Consider the following 21,699-nt stretch of genomic DNA (forward strand, 5'->3'; position numbering starts at 1 on the left):
GAATAGAAAGGGGATTTTAGTTCTATGAATTAGGTAGCCAGCTGGTGCTAATCGTGTGGAGATAATTACAAGAGTTAATTATGTAAGCTGTTATGATTTATGGGGTAAGGACAGTGGCAAATTACTCAAGTTGATAGGGAAAATTGAAGAACAGTTATTATAAAAAAATGGAGTTGTGTTAGACTGAATCATGCTCAGCAGAACATCTGTGTTCACACATATTGGTGTAATAGGGAAAAACCCCTTATTTTTGTGTGGCACTAGAGAATAAGCACAAATATGGGGAAAAAACCAAACAAGTTATCTGCTCCTCTGCACAAATATGGAAAAAATCCAATTTAGCTGCTTCTCTGTTTTATATGTGAATGAAAAGTAGTTGTTGAAAGCATTTTCCTCAGTAGCACCTTGCAGTTGGAGTGGGATCAGCTAATGAGCTACTGCTGAGAGCCACACCATAGCTTAAGTCTTTGGTGTGCAGAGCCAGGAATTTGTGAGGCAGAATTCCATCTGTTTGCTGTGCTGCTGGATGGTCCAAGGGAAGGTCACAAACACAGTGCTCAGGTCTGTTTCTCTACCTCATTTGGAGCAGGGAATCAAATTAGGTCTTCACATCCGTGCTGCTGCCATAACCCCCAACACAATCTGCTTCTCTCTCCAGGTATTTTGAAAGGCCTCTTCTGCCAAAGGAAACAAAAAAAACACCATACACCCAGCCGTGAGACAGTTTGGAAAAAAGAGTTTTTGTGTTTCCAGACAGTTGTAATGATTTATTTGTTTCCTTTGATGAAACAAACTTCTTTTGGAGACAGCAGGATTTTGGGTGCTCGAAGGGTGTACGTTGTCCAGCTAGTGAGGCAGTAAGATGGGGCGGTGGTGTGGAAGGGCAGGTGATATCCAGAAGAGAAAGGGCTCTTCCACGGCAATGTCAGGGCTGTCTTTGCTCAGGTCATTGAATGTTTCCAGCACCTTGGTGACCTATGAGTGCATGAGAAGAGAGGAATAACTCGTAACTGTTCATATCCAAATGCCACTGTGAAGAACAAACAATATTTACTTAAAAATGCAAGGGGCATAGAGGAGAATAGTGGTGTTTTTTTTGTGTGTGTGTGCAAATAATTGGTGATCCTTCAGAGAAACCCTTTTGCAGAGATTTCAGCTGTCACAATCAGAGCCAAGTATTTGTGTGAACCTTTTTCATAATAGACATGTTTGCAGAGGTGTATTTGGTTTTGTTTATATATAAATGCTGTCCACCCTCAGAAAAACTCCTCAACAGCCTCTGTCACTGGTATTTAAATTTGTAGAATCCCAGAATCATCGAAGGATATGTGCTGGAAGAGATCTTGAAAGATCACCTGGTCCAGTCCCCTGCCATGTGCCACCAGTGTTCTCAAGCCTTTCTCCAAAGGGCTGCTCAATCCTTTCATCACCCCATCTGTGCTGAAAACACAGTACCAAGGCATCTGTCCTGTGTGAGGGATCAGAGAGAAACCACAAGGATTAGCAGGATAATTAAAAAAAAAGAAAAAAAAAAGTCTTTCAATATTTGCCTCAAGAACTGTAAAATGCTTGTTTTCAATGTGGTTATGGGACGTCTTGGGTAACGCAATTTGAGCAGATACTGAGCAAAGAGAAGGCAAAAGGAGAGAATTACAACTCCTAAACTTGTGGCCCACCCCTTTCAGAAATTTATAGGGAAGACAGTTTAATTCAGGGAGCCAGGAATGTTCTTGTGTGAGCTGGAGCTGCTGACAGGAGATTAATTTGATGAGTGTGTGATCCAGCTCTATCCCCTTTCACTCCTGGCATTCCCCGCCTGCACATGACCTCTGCCGTGGGGAAATCCATGCTAATAGAATTTTCTGCTTTTGGCAAAGACATCCTCACCTTTCTTTTGTGCTGCTGGAGCTGAGTAAGGAGGCCTCAATTCAGGATGGGGCTGAACTATTAATTAGTGAAGTTCTGTTATTCCAGCAGAGATCTGTGCTAGGACTGTGTGAAGCTTCTTTAATAAAATAAGAGAGCAAGGTTCCCTAGCGTGATCACAAAGCCAGGATCATTACAAGGCTGCCAAATGAGCTTATGGTAATTATCAAGTGATATATTTGATAATTGTACAGAATTTTGGGTGAGTTCTGCATTAATTAGTAACAGAAGCTGATAGAGACCTTCTTTTCTTTGTACCCTTTAGATGGGGTAAGATATTTAAAATAAACCAGTTAGCTTTAAAGCCCTGATGGAAAACGGAGCTATTTTAATAAGATAAAAGGTTATTATTATTTTTTCTTCAATTTTTTTCATGCAATTTATATAAATTCACAGGTTATTGGCTTTTTAAAATATGGGAAAGAAGCTAATATGCCATGGATTTTTCTGTCACTGGTATCAGAAGCCTTCCTTCCCCTTTGCCCTGTCCCAATACAGCTGACTTTCTGGAACAGGAATTCTAATTTTGGAAGAAACTGCTTTTTTAGCCTTTTAACTCGTAATTTAATGTAATTTAAAGAAGGTGACACAAGATGGGTAAAATGGCAGTATTCCAGTTTTTATGAGTGGTTTTCTTCCTATGAGAGCTCTGTATTACCCAGAACCCAACCTATTGGCGCAGAGACTGGAATCCAGAATTGCACTTTTCCAAGGGAATGTCTTCGCCCCACATTTCTCTCATTGCTTCATCTGAATACTGTTGATCAGAGAGTAGTGAGATGTTGCTTTTTATTTGGATTTCATGCCAGTAGATCTTGTTTAAAATTTTAAAGCCTTTGCTTCAAATTTAGAAATCATTGAGGTTCACTGGCAAACAAAACCTGTAGCACCGTTTGTGATCTTGTGCTCTCTTCCTGGCACTCTTCCATGATTACATTTGAGTGCCAGCTTTTGGCATGATGGAAACTTAATTTTTTACAGTAGGAATGAAATAAATTAAAAAAAAAAAAAAAAAAAAAAAAAAAGGCAACAAAACATTTGTGAAGGAATTGGTCTCAAACAGAACACACCAGTATTTCCCTTTGAAAAAGAAGATTGGCTTTGGGGCTGCTGTTTCCTACATGTGTGTTATAGAAGTGGTAGAAAATGTCTCCATCTTACGTGACAATTTGGGTTTTCCTATGCAGTGTGTTAGTTCTGGACTCAGCAGCTCAGAGCATTAGCAAAGGTTTTCTGCCAGTGCCAGATCCTCTTCACCTTTAGGACCCGCACATGTTCTGCCCTACACAGAGTGACACAGAAGTTCTTAACTGAGAAGATTTTGAGCACTTGTAGACAATTTAAATGTTTTTTTCTCTATTTCTGCATATTAAACAGCATAAGACAAAGCAGTTCCTTTATTCTGAAAAGCCTCTAAGAAAATATTATTAAATATTTTATTTTAATTTGTAATTATTTCCACATTGGGAAGTTCTGATAAAATTTTCTTATTGTTTGGTGGTGGGTTAGAATTTATTTGCCTTTCTTTAGGTGTCCATAACTAGATGCCAATGACAATGATCAACTATAAATTGATCTTCGGGAAATTTCATGAGGAATATTTGCAAGCGAAAGCTAATAAAAAAAAATATTACGTCTAGATCTAAATAGTGGGAAAACCCCTTTCCCTATGATGGATGAATATTACATTCCAGTAGCCAGGCAGACGCCTTCCTGAAAGAAGGCTCTGGAGTACATTCATTTTTTTCTCAATACATCCATGCTTATGGTGTTTTCAAGATAGAAATATAGGTATCTATATGTATACATCTGTATAGATGCAGATATAGGTACATAGAGATGTGATTTGTAAAAAAAAACAAACAACTGACTGAAAGAGATAAAAAAAAAAAAAACCACAAAGAACATGGTAAAAGGCTTTCTGGTCAAAACTGTACCAAAGACCCTGTCACTCTTCTGGTAACAGGGATGACAGTGAATTTTCATACTTGTTTTAGAATCTTTTGGTTTTTAGTGAAATGTCTGTATTACAAAGGCATTTCTTTTTCTTACAGCAAATTTGTGGCTCAGAACGCTGACATAACTGTACAGGTGCCCTGGTGTCCTGGTTTCTATCTTGGTTAGGGAGAATGGCATCCCCGAGCATTATTGATCCAGTGCTATTTTTTTGTGCATTTAACACCCGATAGTACCCAATTCAATATTCCTGTTTTTTCAGAGCAGCAGCCTGGTGCTGCTGAAGTCATGCAGGATTCCCTCTTTGCCTAGCACTCAGCTGTCGGATGCACACACTGTGCTGTGTTTTTAAGCTTTCTAATCAGTTTATTGACAGCTCAATAAAGAATTCCTTCAGGAGATTCTGCAAACATTGAGGCAGAGTTTCCTTCTGTTTAAATATTGGTAGGATCATTTCACTGCCTGCTGTGGTTTTATGACAAAATATTAAGAATAGAGTGAAGCAGCACTAAAGCAAAGAGCTTTAACCTGTATAATCTTTGCAGAGCGAGCTCCTTATGCCTTTCACGTCTGGAAAACAGCCACAATGTTTTTGTCACCACTTGCATGTCACTGCCAGTACATTATCTCAGGGGACAATTGCTTTTTGAATGGTTTCTGACCCTGGTGTGTTCAGGTTTCATTTTATCAGTGTCTTCATTTTTTAAAAATGAAAACCAGCTACAAAAACGATGCTTTGGCACCACAGCCCTGCCATGCCTGGTTCTTATCTTTTTCTTTTTTGCTGCTTGGCTGTGATTTGCTTAGCCCAGACTGAGGAGAGTTTAAAAGGAAAACCCTCTTTTCGGGGACGTGCTGATGGATTTTATACTTCCAATTTTATCTATTCAAAACATGTGGCCACTACATCCCCTCGAGGGCACAGAAAGGATTGAATTAGGTGTTTCTATAAATAGTTGGGGAATTGTTCAAACTGACAAAAACTTGTTTTTTGCTGCCCAAAGGTAACGACGCTTGTGAACACGAGCAATAAAGGACCGTCTGGCAAGAAGAAAGGGCGCTCAAAGAAGGCTCATGTTTTGGCTGCCTCAGTGGAGCAGGCCACTCAAAACTTCTTGGAAAAAGGAGACCAAATTGCTAAAGAGAGCCAGGATCTCAAGGAGGAATTGATTGCTGCTGTAGAAGATGTTCGAAAACAAGGTATGTGGGGAAAAAAAAGCTTGATGGGAGTAAAGCTTTACCCAGTGCCAAAGCTTATTGTTACGTTTTCAGCCTGTTTTTTATTCTGCTGTGTCACAAAATGATGGTTTTTTTTTCACTTGGCCAAACCCAAGTAGTGGTAAAGCCTGTGGGTGCAAATGTAGAATTAGGATTATGGTACGTATGTTTCTGAACAATCTAACAATTATCAACCAGATAATACAGCAGTATAGAAGTACTTATGGTTCCAAATACCTTAAAAAAATAATATCAAAGCCTGAAAATACAGGTATAAGAACAATAATAAGACAATTATTTTCTGGGTGTTGGTGATAAAATAAATAGATGCTCACAATATTTTACAATTTTCTTTCAAAAGATAAAATGGGTATGAGGTGCTTTTAAATTCACATATATGGTAGGGGAAAAAATATGTTTTTAATAAATGCCTATGACAAAATGTTTCCATTTTATTGACTTTGATTGTAATTATCTTTATTGCAGCAGAATTAAGTACCTTTCAGATTTATCCCATTGTAAGTCCTATAATCTCAATCTGCCAATTATCATCAGGGTTTTACAAAGAGACTGGGAGATCTCCAACTTAGATTTCAAAAGGAATCTAAAGGATTTGGGTGTAAAATATTTATTTTCGGTGAATTACTCCCCCAGAACTCATACTATGTTTTTTTTAATCTTGTGAAAATTGGACTGAAGTGATCATATGAGAAGAGAGGGTTAAATTTTGTGTATATTAGCACTGATTAGAGAATATTCCACACTGGCCTATCCTGAGAGTATTTTTTTCCTCCTCCTCCATTCTGTGTGTATTTGGTTTCACTGTTTTCATGTTCCTGCGTGGTTTGGGTTTTCTTAAATACTCAGTTGTCAGTACATCAGAAGAAGTTAGGTATTTGCTGTATTCTCTATGTACAAAGGTATTCCAATGTTCTAGTGGGGTTTTATGGGTTTTGTTGATTATTTTTTCTGCTGGGTGTTTGTTGTTGTGATGGTGGGGTTTTGGTTGGGTGGGTTGTCTTTTTTTAAGATTTTTAATGCTGATGCCTGGCTGTTCTGGCATTAATTTTCATTTGTCAACTACTTCAGTTTCCTGTTGCTTGCATTACTTATTTTGTGTTGTGTCAAGTTGTAGCTCAGCATGTTCAGTGGTGATGTGAGTGCCCATGTTCTCTCTGAATTTAGAACATTTTCCCTTTTGGATTTGTGATGCTGACTCAGCTTTTCCTCAACAGCCTTTTTCTGAGTTAAAGGCATCAACCTGAACATGCATACTCTTTTTCTAGACTGAATTTCTGATTTTTTACATGACAAAAAGACCTTTACTTTTCTTTTCTTAACCTATATTTAGAAAAAAAACCAACCCAAACAACAGTGAAGAAGCAGAGAGGAGGAAAAATACCTTAAACAGAATTACACAGAATGACACAGACATTCATCTCTTGTCAACACTCCAGGCTGGGAAAAAAGCCTGTCAGAAAAGTGGAGCAGCTTTTTTTGGGGCCTGTTCAACACGATCCCATAATGAGGAGAGGAGGAGACACCACACACCATTATTAGCACCCACGAGCTGTGTAAATGAGCCCAGCCCTGGTGTGATGTGAAATGATATGTTTAGCTCAGTGCCATAAAGAGCTGGATTAATGAACTGAGGCTGTGTTTTCCTGGCTGATTTCCTGGCAGGGTTCCAGCTGGGATAATTACATCGTCAGCCTAAAAATGTCTGCGGCACTTAGAGCTGGCTCTTGGTGTGCTCCTCATTTCCTGCCCTGCCTTGCTGGGTAATGGTGTGGACTACTAAAGGCAGCAATTCCCTCCAGAGACTCTTACTTTCCATTGATGGGTGTGGAACAAGTGCTCTGTACCACTGCAAAATGCTTTGGAAGGAAGGAGAGGGTCCGTGTTGTTAAGATTCTTATTCCTTCTATTGCATGGAAAGGTAAATTCTATTGGCTGTAGAAAACTTGGGTGATAAACGTGTTTGATTTATGAAACACATTCTGAAAACACAAAGGGCAAAAACAAAAAAAGAGATTTTTTTGCCTAAAGCTCATCCCTGTATATCTCTGTATCCCATAATGATTCCATGATAGGAACACTTTTACTTCAGAACCTTCTAAGTGAGAATATCCAGTTGCTGGGCCATTAAATGCTTTGTGGGTGTTTATTCTGATACTGTCAGAGTTGTGTAAAAGATCTCCCAGATGGGGCACAAAGAAGGGGAAAAGTGGAAGTTTAGCATTCATGTGTTTTTATATTTAGGAGAAGGGAAAGCAGACAGGGGTTGGAACTGGATGATCTCTAAGGTCTTTTCCAACCCAAACCATTCCACGATTCTGTGACCATAAAGAGTGAAGCTACAAACCCTGAAAAGTGTAGGGAAGTGAAGAAGAACTCACAGGAATAAAAAGTACAGTATATGCTATACTCACAGCAGAAGTGTCTAAATGCAGCTGGTCTTTCATTGATCAGTAGAGAAGAAGGAAATTCCCTGTGGAGGAGAAATTCAGGCCATGATTGACACAAAAATCTATCAAGAACTGCAGGTCCACTGGGCTCAGGTTTGATTAAATTTGTTAGGACACAGCCTGTTGCTGCAGAAAGCAATGCAAGGAAATAGGTTCTATTCATGCAAATTTATTCTGTCTGGTAAATGACTTTGGCAATGTCTGTCTGTAGGTATGTGCTGGTGACTGCCTGGTTTTAATGTAATTTTCCTGGAAATTTCTGGCATATAGCTGAAACTTCCATTAGAAACATGATTTAGTCCAGCTGCTGGTTGTGTTTTGATTTTTTTTGCTTTTCAAGCATGGTAGATATAATTTCACTTCCGAATATGAAATTCATACTTCAGTCAAGGGATAGAAAATAGCTGTCAATGTTTTTTGTGTTTTAGGACAGGGTAAAGTTGATGTAGACTTAATTTTTTGTTGATGCAGATTTATGGATATTGTAAAAAAGAATGTGGCCTGTGTACTCTGTGAATATCTTGACATTGTAGATGAACATCTCTGAGACATGAAAATGGCTTCAACGTCCTTGGCTTTTTTTTTTTTTTCTCTCCGAAAAAAAACCACAGTAAAAAATAATAATTTTAGTGCTTTAATGATTTTAACTGTCTAGTTTTGAAAAATTTTTGAATGAAGTTTTAAAACTAAAACTAAATCCTATAAGAGATAGTTTCTAGAGAAATATAGAGAATCTTGAATTTTTTCCTCTAGAATCTAGATAATTGTCTTTTTAGACAAAAAAACCCCCAACAACCCCAATCTTTTCACTTAAACATATGTTCTCCCTATGTTTATTTATAAGCCTTTTCACTGAAATAATGAGAACTTTTTTTTGCTTACTGAAGTTAGCATGTGCTGATTCTTGATAGAGAAAAAAGTGTCTGGAAAGAAATTACTGGAAAGCAGTCTTTTAGACAAACTAGAGTTTATATTCATCCTGAAAGGTGAAATAGGGCATGTGGGTAGTCCTGCTTAGTGGCAGAATGAATCTTGGTCTGCACTTTCAAAAGAACCTGTGTGTACAATAAACATATTCTCTTTTTTTCCAATTATATCTGTGAGGAGGTGCTCTCCAACTTGCTTTTTGTCTGGCTGGTGGCTTATGCTAGGCTGAAAGCTTTTTAGCACAAAGGTTTCAAGTAATGTTTTCAGCAAGTCACTGGAGCCATGGCCTGAAAACTCTTACATTGTTAATAAAAATAATTCCTTATTTATTTTGAATTGCTTGTTACATATGGAAGCAACTTCAGTTGTTAATTGCGTTTGCAATGCTCCTCCTGAGGAGTCTGTCCCTCTAAATGCCATTCCTTGCCAATACTCTAACACTGGTCTTGCAGACTCTTTTCCATCCATTAATTATCTTTCAGCTCTCTGAGAACTGAGCTGCAGAAAGACACTAAAGCTCCTACTCTGAAATGATGTACAACACTTCTGAAGAAAAAGCAGATGTTGTAGAGCATCTCCAAGAGTTGCTATACAGAAAAGTAGGGTCAGGAGTTCCCAAAACCAGGAGTGAGGCTGCTGCAGCTCCATGGTCCTAGTTCAGAGCAGGAATGAGACTGATCCTGTATTTCTAGTAAGCACATGCACACAAACACACATATATAGCTCTTGTATATACATACATATATAATATATAGATATATAATTTGTATTTATGGCTGGCCACTCATATCAGGCACTCAGCACTCACTGTTCTATGATTCTGTGAGACACTGGAACTGTCTACCCAAAGAGGCGATGGATGCCCTATCACTGGAAATATTCAAGGTTGGGTTGGATGGGGCTCTGAGCAACCTGGGCTGGTTAAGATGTCCCTGCTCTTTGCAAGGATGGACAAGGTAACCTTCAAAATCCCTTCTAACCCAAACTATTTTATCTTTCTGTGAAACAAACCCAACAGCACCAATGTCTTTTCCTGCTCCTCTCTGTTCTTGATCAGGATTGATCCTAAAGGAGAAAACTAAAAGTGGAGTTTAATTAAATGCATACAGATGTCCCTGCCCATGGCAGGTGGGTTGGAACTAGATAGTCTTTTAAGGTCCCTTCCAACTCAAACCATTCCATAATTTTATGGTTTTCTGTATACATGGTTTAGACTTTTTGGGAGAACTGCTGATGATACTGGTTCTTGGTAATTCTTCTCTGCACCATTTCCAAAAGATTAATTTCTGTTTAGCCTTGGCTGGAGCTTTTCTGATACTCATTTCACTTTTCAGTGTTTTCTTTAAGCCCACGTTAGTTTAAATTTATGAAAGTGACTTCCATCTCCTGGGTATGTTTGTTATAAAGGGTAGTTGGTGTTTGACGTATTGCCTGAACATGACAGTTTGAGACAGATTTTGCAAAAGCAGTGACAAAAGTTTGAAAAGTAATATAAATTAATACATTTGGAGATTTTTTTATACTGTATTTATTTAAAGTGTCTTTCTTAATTTTATTACTCTTGTGGCTTTATATCAGGATAAAATCAGAATAAAATTTCTTTAACATGCCGACTTCTGACAGTTGTAAAAAAAAAAATTATACTCAGAAATGGAAAGATAGGGAAATAGTGTTTCCTCCAGAAATATTTTACTTGAATATTAACATCAAATCCTAAAATTACTGCTTGTTCTTTTAGAAGAAATATTACTGTTAGTAAAGGGTTTTTTTAAGAATGTATTGCAGAAATGCAGCACAGTTAAAAGAAAAAAAAAATCCCTATCAAGGGACTGTAACTAGGCCATGTATTGCAGTAAATATTTAATTCCACCACCCATTATTATGCATGAAATTTCTGAATTTGGGTCAAATTTGGAGAATAGTTACACTAGGATTTAAATTAAGAAAATTATTAAAAGAAAAAAAATATTTTACAAATTGGAATAGGTACCACAGGCAGTTATCTTGCCCTGTTCTGTCTTCCAGCAGTAATTCCCAAACTGAGGAGGCTTAATCCACAGTGAGTAATCCTCAGCAGCATTTAATGTAGAGTCTTTTCAATTAAGTTTTGATCTAACCATGAGCAGTGTTCTGCAAGGAGATTTCCTCCATGCATGAAATCTGTATTTGTGTCCCCTCTGTGCGTAATTCAACGTGGAGATTGGAACTGAAGTCCCTGACCCCTCAGAACAGTTCTGTGAAGCTGCAGAGCACCACAGGGTGAGCATCTCGACCTCCCTTTTTGAAGCTGTTCTGATTTATGTGTTACTGAAATATCCTCTGAGTTGCAGTGAAGTGAAATCACTGTTGATTCATTAGGCAGAAATTCTGAACTGAAATTCCTATTCTTCAACATTAAAAAAAAAAGAAAGGAAAAAAAAGAAGGAAATAAAAAAGGAAAACTTTGAGTCATCTTTGAACTGGAAAATCAGTTACTTTAGTCTGTTGGATCAAAAGCATTTGGAAAGAAATTCCTTCTCGCTTGGCACAGGAGTGACCTCAGATGACTGTGTAGGTCAGTGATGGAAGTTTTTAGCAGAGCAAAGAAACTGAGAGTTTCACCAGCTGTCTAATGATGGATAGGGAAACCGGTGGGAGATCAGGAGTGGTGCAGAGACTTTGGGATATTTAAATTGGGAAGTAGCATATTGAAGGGACAAAGAGTCAAGGAGATGAGCTTAAAGTTCAGTCATTGCTTTATGCTTCCATCACTGAACTGTGAATTTTCAGTCTTTAAAAAACTGACTGGAAAATTACAAGAATGACTTTGTGATGATTACATACCAAAAAAAAAAAAAAAAAAAAAAAAAAGGAATTACTAACAAACTTCAAAAATAAAAGAATAAAATTCCATTCTGCTGAGTAAATTCTGCAAAAGAAATAAATAAATTCAGGGTTTTTTTAAAAGTGATGTTTTCTGTGTTCAGAAGGTAATTGTAAATACTTCTGTGATTCATGTAACATGTGAAGATCTTGGGTTTGTATCCACGTTACCAGGATTATTCCTGCTTAGTTGAAAGGGGGAATGGCATTAAACTGAAGGGGGCAGGTTTGGATTAGATGTGAGGGAAGATCAGTCCTCCCTGTGAGGGTGATAAAGCCCTGGCACAGGGTGCCCAGAGGAGCTGTGGTCGCCTCGGGAGGCTCCGCTCCAGGAGAGCAGACTGTGTGAGCGGAGGCTCTTCCTTTCATGGTGGCTTTTGCAGAAGGTGATGCTTTGCTTCAGCTTTATGGTACAGATGCATTTTGCAATTAGAAACTGTTTTGAGGTGAATTTTGCAAACTCTGGCGGCAGCAGGAGAAAGGAGCAGGTTCCTGGGGTCGTGCTGACGTGTGCCTGTGTGAGCAGACCGGTCCTTTTATGTAAATGGCGGGAACAAGCCGCAGGAGCGGCGCAGACCCCAGTGGGCTGCAAGATTTTTGTCTGCCTCTACAACTGCTCTGTGGGCTCCTGCCTTTCTCGTATGGGTTGCTGCCACCTTGTCTCTTTGTTCCTGAGGCCACAGTCACCCTTTTGGAGGGGAAGGGTGTGGTGCCATCTTCCCTTTGTCGCTCAGCCACGTGGCCAAGACGGGTGCCATCTTGGGAAGGCCAATTCCAACATTCTGGGTCTGTCTTTGTGTCCGTGTGGTTTGTGAGATTGGGCAGTTTTGTATCTAGCTGTTATTTACTGTTGTTTTTTGCCTGTTGTTGCTCCGTTTGTCAGTGAACTGTTGTTTTTTCACTTACATCTCCTCATAATCTTTCCCTACCGGTGGCAAGGGATTGGTGAGAATTAAGCAAAGTTGACTCATTTTGGAGTGTCCAACTTTTTAAATGGTCTTAAACCAAGACATTGCCTCATCTCTGAAAGGGTTCAACACCAAGTTGGATGGGGCTTGGAGCAACCTCATCTACTGAAAGATCCCCCTGTCCATGGTAGAACAGGAACAAGATGAGCTGTAAGGTCTCTTCCAACCCATTCCATGATTCTGTGATTACCCAGTATCACTTAATGAGAGGCTACAAGCAGTCCTTGGATCACTAAACTTTATCTGGGAGTCTTCCTTGCCCCTCTGCTCAGTCCTTCTATTTGCCTACAGTACATTTTGTTCTGTGTTCTTCATTTTTGACTGCATTTTTCATGGCATTCATCCAACTTCAAAAGTTGTATAAAAGCTTCTTTTTCCCATACAGATTAGGCTTTAATTTTGGATATGGTTTCAGAAAGTGGTATTCGATGAGAGGAGTATTAAAAGTGACAGCATGAAAATTTGAAATATACTTTCCAATATCTGAGCCCTAAAAGATGCTTAGTCAGTATATTAAAGGCTTTAATTTATTGCCTTTCCATTTACCATTTTGAACACATCTTTTTCTGAAGTACATTTTTCACATACTACAAAGGCCAGTAATGCTTTACAGAGTGAGGGAATATAAAATGTTATAATCAAATAACAGGCACTGATTTCCTCTGAGAAGTGTCAAATTATAGCATTCTGATCTCCAGCTATCTTGTTCTCTGTGTTTTAATCCCTTTATCACAGACAAATTCTTTTTAGACTTTAGATCTGTGAGATATTTAAACTCACAGATGTATGTATATGAACATGGGAAAAGGAGCCTGTTCTGTATCGCTGATTGAATTCAGAATTATTTTTGTATCTACTAAAAATGAAATTGTTGGCTCTCCACTGATTTTGGATGTTTGCAAATTTCATTTAGTAGTAATTGTTCCAATAGACTTTGAGATCTGTGCTTTTTTTCCTCTAGTGATGTTTTTGTTTGTGTTTTGGTTGTTTTTTTTTTTTTTTTTTTTTTTTTTAGATGTAGATAAATCAGCTTTTAACCTCTGTTCCTATTATGTGATTTCTGCAGTATGTGATGAAATATATGTGTTTTTTTTTCAGAAATTATGTCCCCCCTACTTCCTTTCACCTGTTTGTGATGGACTTAATGGTTTTAAATTGCTCCTTTATTTATTCAACACTGATCTGTCTGAACAGAGAATTTGGGTGGAACTTGGGCAAAAAAGGAGAGTGTGTGACCTTTGTGAAAAGGGGCAAGGGAGTGGCAGCTCAGGAAAGCTACGGGGACATTTGGAGGTCACGCAGGGAGAAAATGGCTAGGGCTGAAGTCCAGCTAGAACTGAAACCTGGTTACTGCCCTAGAAAACCAGTAAAAAAAAGATTCTGTAAATTCATTAATGACAGGAGTAGAACCAATTCTGTTCCCATCTCTGCCATTCAGCTCAGAGCTCTGGGCACTTGAAGGATAACTCTTCTTTTACTGTTGTGGACTGAGGCAAAGAAGGAATTTAGTACCTCAGCATTTTCCTCATCCTTTGTGACTGAGTTTTGCTCTGCATCCAGTAAAGGATGGGCATCATGGAATCATGGAGTGGTTTGGGATGAAGGGGACTTTAAAGCTCATCTAATTCCAATGCTTTGCCATGGGCAGGGACACCTTTCACTAGACCCAGAGCCATTTCCAGCCTTGATTCCCCTCAGCCTCCCTTCTGCCATGCCCAAGTATTTATAAAGGACAGTCCTAACACTCAACCATAGTTTTTTCTGTTATCTATACAGGCTTAGACTAATGATCATTTCTTTTTGTTCTCATTACAAATCTAAAGATGTCTTGTCTGTGAGCCTTTTCCTGCACACCACAGCAGTCTGCCTTTCTGGGTGTTGATGGAGGGCTATGGATCAGTTTTGTGTTTTGATCTCTGCACTGGAATGTAAATTCACACCGTGAAGCTCAGTTATCTCATTATCTCTCTGCACACAAGCTCTTGCAGTTTTTAAACATTCAAGCAATGAATATAGTTACATAAAGGAGCTCTTATATAAACACATAGGTGTCACTGCATGTTTGTGAATTCCCATTGAAACTGGCAGTAAACTTTTAGGTTACTAAAATGTTACCAAGTCAAAATTCAATGAAAAACTGCTGGTTTTTAGTATCTGAAAATTAATTTTTAAATGTAATTCCCAATTTTGGAAAGATAAATTTAATTTTCATGTAAGCTGATGCCTTGAGCATGAATTCAGAATCTTTGGTAAGTTGTTCATGGTGAAAAAATAACTGCATTGGATCTCAAATATAGGTTATCATAAACAATGTGTGCAGATTGTGTGAACTAATAGAAGAAACAAAATAAATTTTTAAAAGTGCTCTTGTACCTTCTGTCTGTTTCTCTGTGTAAACCTGCGGATGCTCTCTCTGTATCCTATGCTGACTTTTTTTTTTTCATCATTTTCTTATTGTTAGTCTATACCATATATTTTCCCTGTGCTGATGACTCTTTCTTGTCTGCTTTTCTCCTTTCTTATGCTCTCTCATACTGGAGTATCTTCCTAAACTTTTGTATTTAAATTTTTCCTGTTATTTTTCTCTTTTGGCTGCAAATCCCTCAACTGTCCAACATTAACATGCCTGTCCTCTTAATCCCAGCTGGGGTTGTGGGAAGGTTTTTTTTTTTACTTTCAGCCATGTTTGTTCCCAGATTGAGCAGTGCTCCCTGCTTCTCTTACTGCTTCTGTCAAGACATTCAGGTAGGATCTAAGCGTAAAGAAAAGCATAAATTAACGAGATACAAAAGAGACCCTCAAAACAGATAGGAGCTGATAATCCACCAGACTGATTAATCTCATCATCAATTCTTCCCCCTCCTCACAGTACTTCCTGTGGGCTGGCATTAGCAACAAGCTACTCCTTCTTTTTCACAGATCACTGGGATTTTTTGATAAATTTTGTTATGAAAATGCATCTTGCTGGAAAATACCAACCCTTTGAACTGAAGCTTATCTCAAAAAGTATCAGTTTCAAATAAACTATTCATTAGGTATTTTTTTTCTTTTCATGTGATAATAGAGAGTGATGGAACTGATTCTAATTATGATTTTAAACTTAGTTCACACTGCCTTGGGCACAGATAGAATCTACCTTTGAACTTGCTTTTCTGTACTAAAAGGCATTTTGCTTCATGCCCCAGAATAAGAGTAGTATCCAGAATGGTGGAATCTGTGTGCCTAATACTGAATGCCACAGTCATTTTCTTGGAGTGCTTCCTTTTCCATGAATTTTGGGTGCTTTTCAAGTGTTGTTCCCTTCTATACCTGATACGTTAAATTTATTAATGACAGTTCTATTTAAATTAATAAACTGTATGCAGGGACCCATTAAATTATTAAATTCAAGATGTTAATCATTAGGACTTAGAGATTTTTCTTTTGTCAGTTCCATTCATTTTAGTCCTTTTTTACAATAATGATTTTAATCACTGTATCCTTTTATTCACAGTTTACCAGAAAGACAACAACTTATCCTAACATTTTCCACTGTAGTTTCTTGTTTAGGTGATAAGCTATTGTACTTATTTTGAATGTGCTTCTTGATGCAACTCTGCAGCATTTGGAGAAAGAAGAAAACACTTATTTTAATTAGAGATTTCAAATTTTTAGTATAAACGTAGAAGTTGTGGAAAAATTGGTAGGTGAACTACTTGCTCATAGGACAAAGGAGAAGAGCTTTCAACTTAGAGTAGATGTAGATGGGACATTGAAGGGGGAATTGTTGTGTGTGAGGGTGGTGATGCCCTGGCACAGGGTACCAGAGAAACTGTGGCTGTCTCTGGATCCCTGGAAGTGTCCACGGCCAAGTTGGATGGGGTTTGCAGCAACCTGGGATACTGGGACGTGTCCCTGCTCATGGCAGGGGGTGTAACAAGGTGGGCTTTATGGTCCCTTCCATCCCAAACCTTTCTGTAATTCTATGTTTCTGTCAACATTGTAGTTCAGCAGCGTGACTTTTGCCAGGATACAAATGAAGCCACGTAATAATTCAGTTGAGCTTGATTTTTTAAATTTGCCTCTGTATTTGTGTCTCAGGAGGTCTAATGTGTTTTCATCTTCTCAAACACAGTGCCGAGCATCTAAAATGTTCATGTTGATGTTCACTGAACTCTCCAGTTCAGTGAAGGCAGATCAGTTTAGTGTGTCCCTGAAGGGTGTTAATCCATGGAGTAACTGAGTTGCAGACAAAGAGGGATTAGAGATGCTAATGTATCCTCACATCCCAAACAATTTAGTTTTGAATTGAAATTTAACTGTGTTTTATTGTACTTAAGTGTATCAGTTTCCGAATGCATTATTAATCTGACTATTAATTAAAAAAGTTCTTTCTAAAGCATAACATTCATTGATAAATTGACTTATATTGTCATTGATATTGGCTAAATGTCTTAAAAGTTCTGCATTCTTGCTATTTTCTGTCCCTCAGGAAAGGAGTTTGGTTAATTAAAATTACATGTTTTAATGGTCCATGAAGTGGATGATGTTGGTGTGTTCCTGGATCTAAGAGAGAACATGGAATCTAAAATACCTACTAGATTTAGGGATATCCGTTGTCCTTTAAAATGCAGAGCGATTCATCTTCCCTCGCTCTATCTAAATGTCAAATGTAAAGCGAGTCAAATGTAAGTGAACTGGATTGTCTGTACAATCAGTTCCAGAGAGACACAGCTCTAGGAGCTGAAATGTGCTGGGGAAAGATCAGGCTTGATCAGAGATGGCCTTTTCTGGCCTTGAAATCCATTAAAACTATGAGAACAGTGGTCATTCTCTCACAGATGTAGCACAAAGTCCCAACTGCAAGTGAGAGAGGAGATGAGTTTAGGGGATATAGCAGTAAAGATTTAGGAAAAATCTATTAAGGAAAGTGAAGTCTGAATAACCATTTGTGTGAAGCTTTTAGAATTTTGAATAGAATTTTTAATGCATATTTGTATTTAGTAAGTATGCAGGATGAAAATGGTCTACAAATTACTTCCTACATTCTGATGATGTCAAACAGAAGTTAATACTGAAATGAACATGTTCAGTTATGGAGACTGGATTTTAAAGTACTGTAAACAGAATATGATGTTTTAAGAGCTGTGGTAAATAATCAGTGTGATTAATAAGGTAGTAGGAGTATAGACAGGGGGAAACCAACCATCCAAGACCAGAGTAAGGTCATTGTTCCTAAAATTTGGCTGTTTAGATATATACTGGGATGGAAAGTGAATGATCCTACTCTCTTTGGTGAATTTCTAGAGAAATCCAAGGGAGATAAAATCATAGATCTTTGTATCCTGAAGGGTTTGCTTTGGTTTCTGAACAAGACAACATCCATGATGGGAGGATTAAAAACCCGCATAAATAATTTAAATATACCTTAATAACAATTATGGGTTGTTCAAATTTATCATGTAATCATTTAGTATAATCCTCACTCTTTTATATGGAACCTGCAACTCAGTTTGGGTCTATATATTATTATAATTTATAATAACTTCATAACAGTGCTTTTGCTCTAATTACAAGGAGAGCACTCTAAAGTACTTCCATTATGTCATGGATCAGTTGTTCTGTCTTTTTAATCTTAGACATGTAGAACAAAAGGAAAAATCTGAAAGAAATTGATTAATTAGACTGTAGCTTTATTAATTTCTTCTATTTAAGAACTGCTCAGGAGTGGTGCATCCAATCAATTTGTCACTGTTCTGGTAATTATTTCCAGGTGTTTGGTGTATTGCAAGCATCCCCTACTGATCTCAGCTGTTCTCTAGATTGCTGCTCTGTGCCCGTCTTGTCTCTCTTTTAATAAACACTTCATGGCTTTGGAAAAAAATGGCATTTCCTCTGTCTATTAACCATTGAACGGCTTGGTTCAATTCTTTCCTCACAGGCAGATGTTTTACCTTTAAGTCTGCCCGTGAAATTCCAGTAGGTTTTTTTGGTGACCTTTGCAATCATCTGTTGATAGATTTTTGCAGGTAAGCTCTGGGAACATGGTGGGATTGTTGGGGTGTCCTGTGTAGGGCCAGGAGCTGAACTCAGCGATCCCTACAGTTCCAACCCAGGATATTCTGGGATTCCATGAGTATTTCTCAAAGCTGAAAATGGTCCTAGAAACCTGTAGTTCTTATCCTTTGTACTCTAGAAGCAGAATTGTTTCATGGGGTTACTATAATGATTATAGAAATGGATATTGTGTGCAATTAGAAGAGACTGAAGTACTGCCTTTAATCTGTCAAGAATCCTCGCAAAAATGCACAAAGCCAAAAGGGGACATAGAGACAAGTGGAAGAAGAACACAGTGAAAACGAAGGACAAATGGGGCATGAGAAGAAATGGATTTAAATTATCTACAAATACAGGCAGTATGGCATTAAAGTGTCTCTGATGAAAAAAAAACCTGTCAGATTCTGGAGTGCATTTTGGAGTGAGTTTCCTACTTCACATAGGATTAATTGGGGTTAAATATCTGAGCTGTTTCTAAGATGGAAGCTTGATAAGTTTATGAGTGTAGCTATTATCATATTAAGATCATTATTAATTTTATTATCACTCGACTGACTGCAGTGGCAAGGAAGCAGACCCGATGACTTCAGATGTCTGTGTTTCTTGTGTCGACCCAATTCTCACTGAAAGTAATTTAATATAGATTACAGAATAACTTGAAATGCATTTGGAAAGAAATGGATGACTAAATGTAGGGTTGACTTTTTTCAGATAAAAAGATTTCTCTAAAAAGTAATTGGGCTAGCTAAAGCTCCACTGTTACCTTTAGCCTAAGAATAGTTTGATACCACTCCTGTAAAAGGATTAAAATATGTTAATTGGCACTGACACATACAAGCCTTCCTCCCCATAACTGCTAGTTTCCTTGGTTATTAGATTCCAAATTATGAAATAATAGATCTTGTTAAGTTTTAAACAACCTGCTGTGAACTTTTATACTCATACTCTTTTGTTTTGCTTATTTGATTATGTCTATTTAATAATTTTTGCTTAATTATTTTGGACACTTATTTCACCTAATGTGACCCTAATCCAAACTCTTTTAATGGTTTTTTGGTTTAGTTTGTTTTTGCTTCCTTTTGACCCTCTGTGCATTTTTCCTCAGCCCTTGAGTGTTGATTTTCAAATCTTTTTGCTCGGGATATCTCCTTGTATATTCAAGTCTTAGAGGATGATTTTCCTTCCTGCTTTCCTGGTGCCAATGGCCGATTATCAAATATTATTTCTTTTTTTCATAGTCCACTCTAAATATTTATCTGAAGCTGCACACTGCTAATTTGGCAGAAAATGGTGAAATCTCTTCAGCACCAAAATGGAAGTTAAACAATTTGCAGGCATGCGATTCCAAAATTGAAAGCTTGCTTTGGATTACATTTCAGCTTGGATTTCTCTAAAATTCAGTACTTCACTTACAAGAGTTTTGCTGCTGGATGCTTGGAATCACTTCTATCTCTGAATCCTACTTAGAGCTTAAATAAGGGAAAGCCTTGCTGGGGATTTCCTGTGGTTGGTTGTGTCCTCTTGGGTGCAATCAGCTCAGTATGCTCCAAGAGTGCATTTTGGAGCAAACTCTCTATGCAAAGCTGGGATTGTTGGTTTCCCTCAATAAATATTTGAAGGGAAGATGATGCCTTACAATGTTACACTGGTGAGATGAAGCCAGTCCTGTAATCAAATTCCCAGTTAGGAAATTCACATCTAACCCTTGCTCATATGCTGGGCTCTCTGCTGTTCTGTGGTTGCTCTCAATATCTCCTTTTACATGAAATATTTGAGTCATTGATTTATAATAATAATAACAACAACAACAATAATAATAATAATAACAGTAATAATAATAATAGTAATAATAATAAGTTTTATTCTCAATTTTTAGCCTACTCTCAACCAAGAGTTGTGGATAAATTTTTCAAACAACTGTTTGAATTAAAGTATGTGTTAGGAAAATCTTTGTGGCATCAGAATTTCTTGCTCCTAGTTTCAGTGATTTTTGGCGCACAGAAAAAATGCATGGGAAGATATGGACAGCAAACTGTGGTTCTTCTCCAGAAACATTCTTTTCTGTTCTGCTGTGTATTTCAGCACTGTGATGCTGAGCAATATAGCATTTAAATATGTTTAGAAATTTGGTTTGTTCCCTTTTTATCTAGCAATGATTGTTTGTTAGGAAATTTGTAGAGAGTTTTGCCAACCTTATGGGAAGCTTAGAAATGAGCCACTTGAATTATAGAAATTGTATATTAGCAGTTTATCATCCAGGATAGACTGCTTGCAAATTGTAGTTTGAATGCACAATTCTAATGGTAAATATAATAAGGAGAAGAGTTCTGATGGGAATTAATCACTGTGGCCGTCTTAAATCTCTCCCCCAGTATTTGCATTGTGTTATGGGAAGTTTTGCCATCTGAGATTTTTTTTTAATGTTGTTATATTGGTCTTTAAAACAATGTAAATATGCTTTGATTTTACATTGGAAGTACTTTCTTTCTGAGATTCTTCACTGGGGACAAACAGGATTTTTTTTAACAACAGCGAAGGTTGGGTTAATATAAAATCTGTGAATCACAGCCATCCTGGGAGAGGTGGGGTTGTTCAGCCTAGAGAAGAGAATGCTCCAGGGAGACCTTCCAGTGCTAAAAGGGACTCCAGCCGAGCTGGAGAGGGACTGGGGACAAGGCATGGAGTGACAGGACAAGGGGGAATGGCTTCAAACTGCCAGGGTGCAGGGTTAGATGGGATACTGGGAAGGAATTGGTGTTCCCTGTGAGGGTGGGGAGGCCCTGGAAAGGTTGCCTAGAGAAGCTGTGGCTGCCTCCCCTGGAAGTGTCCAAGGCCAGGTTAGACATGGCTTGGATTGCCCTGGGACAGTGGAAGGTGTCCCTGGGGTGGAACTGGATGGGCTTTAAGTCCCCTTCCAGCCCACGGGTTTTTACGTTTCTCTGATTTATTTCCCAACAGCACTCGGTTTAGCTTTTAGTGGGTTATTTCCACTTCTGGAGGAGCAGAAACCACGATGTGGAAAGCTAACGTGAGCGCCCGTTTGTGTTCCCCCCGCAGGGGAAACGATGCGCATCGCCTCGTCGGAGTTCGCGGACGACCCCTGCTCCTCGGTGAAGAGGGGCACCATGGTGCGCGCCGCCCGCGCCCTGCTCTCGGCCGTCACCCGCCTGCTCATCCTGGCTGACATGGCTGATGTCATGAGGCTCCTCTCACACCTCAAAATCGTAGGCGTTTTTCACCTTCTCTCTTGGGTTTGTGTGCTTTGTGCGTGCGAAAACGGGATGAATCAGTTAGGAAGGTAACTGTCCACCTTCCTTGCTCTCCACTTTGTTCTCTTA

General features: G+C 38.3%; 1 protein-coding gene across 2 annotated transcripts in view; it reads left to right on the forward strand.

Moving 5' to 3' along the window:
- Positions 1-21,699, forward strand: part of CTNNA2 (catenin alpha 2) — a 469,159-nt gene that overhangs the window by 95,607 nt on the left and 351,853 nt on the right. For both annotated transcript variants that reach the window (XM_066317287.1, XM_066317288.1), the window contains exons 3-4: positions 4,895-5,082; positions 21,419-21,585. In XM_066317287.1, the coding sequence (XP_066173384.1) occupies positions 4,895-5,082; positions 21,419-21,585 (355 nt within the window). The remainder of the gene's footprint in view (positions 1-4,894; positions 5,083-21,418; positions 21,586-21,699) is intronic.

The sequence above is a fragment of the Sylvia atricapilla genome, chromosome 4 (assembly GCF_009819655.1).
Source record: "Sylvia atricapilla isolate bSylAtr1 chromosome 4, bSylAtr1.pri, whole genome shotgun sequence".
NCBI lineage: Eukaryota > Metazoa > Chordata > Aves > Passeriformes > Sylviidae > Sylvia > Sylvia atricapilla.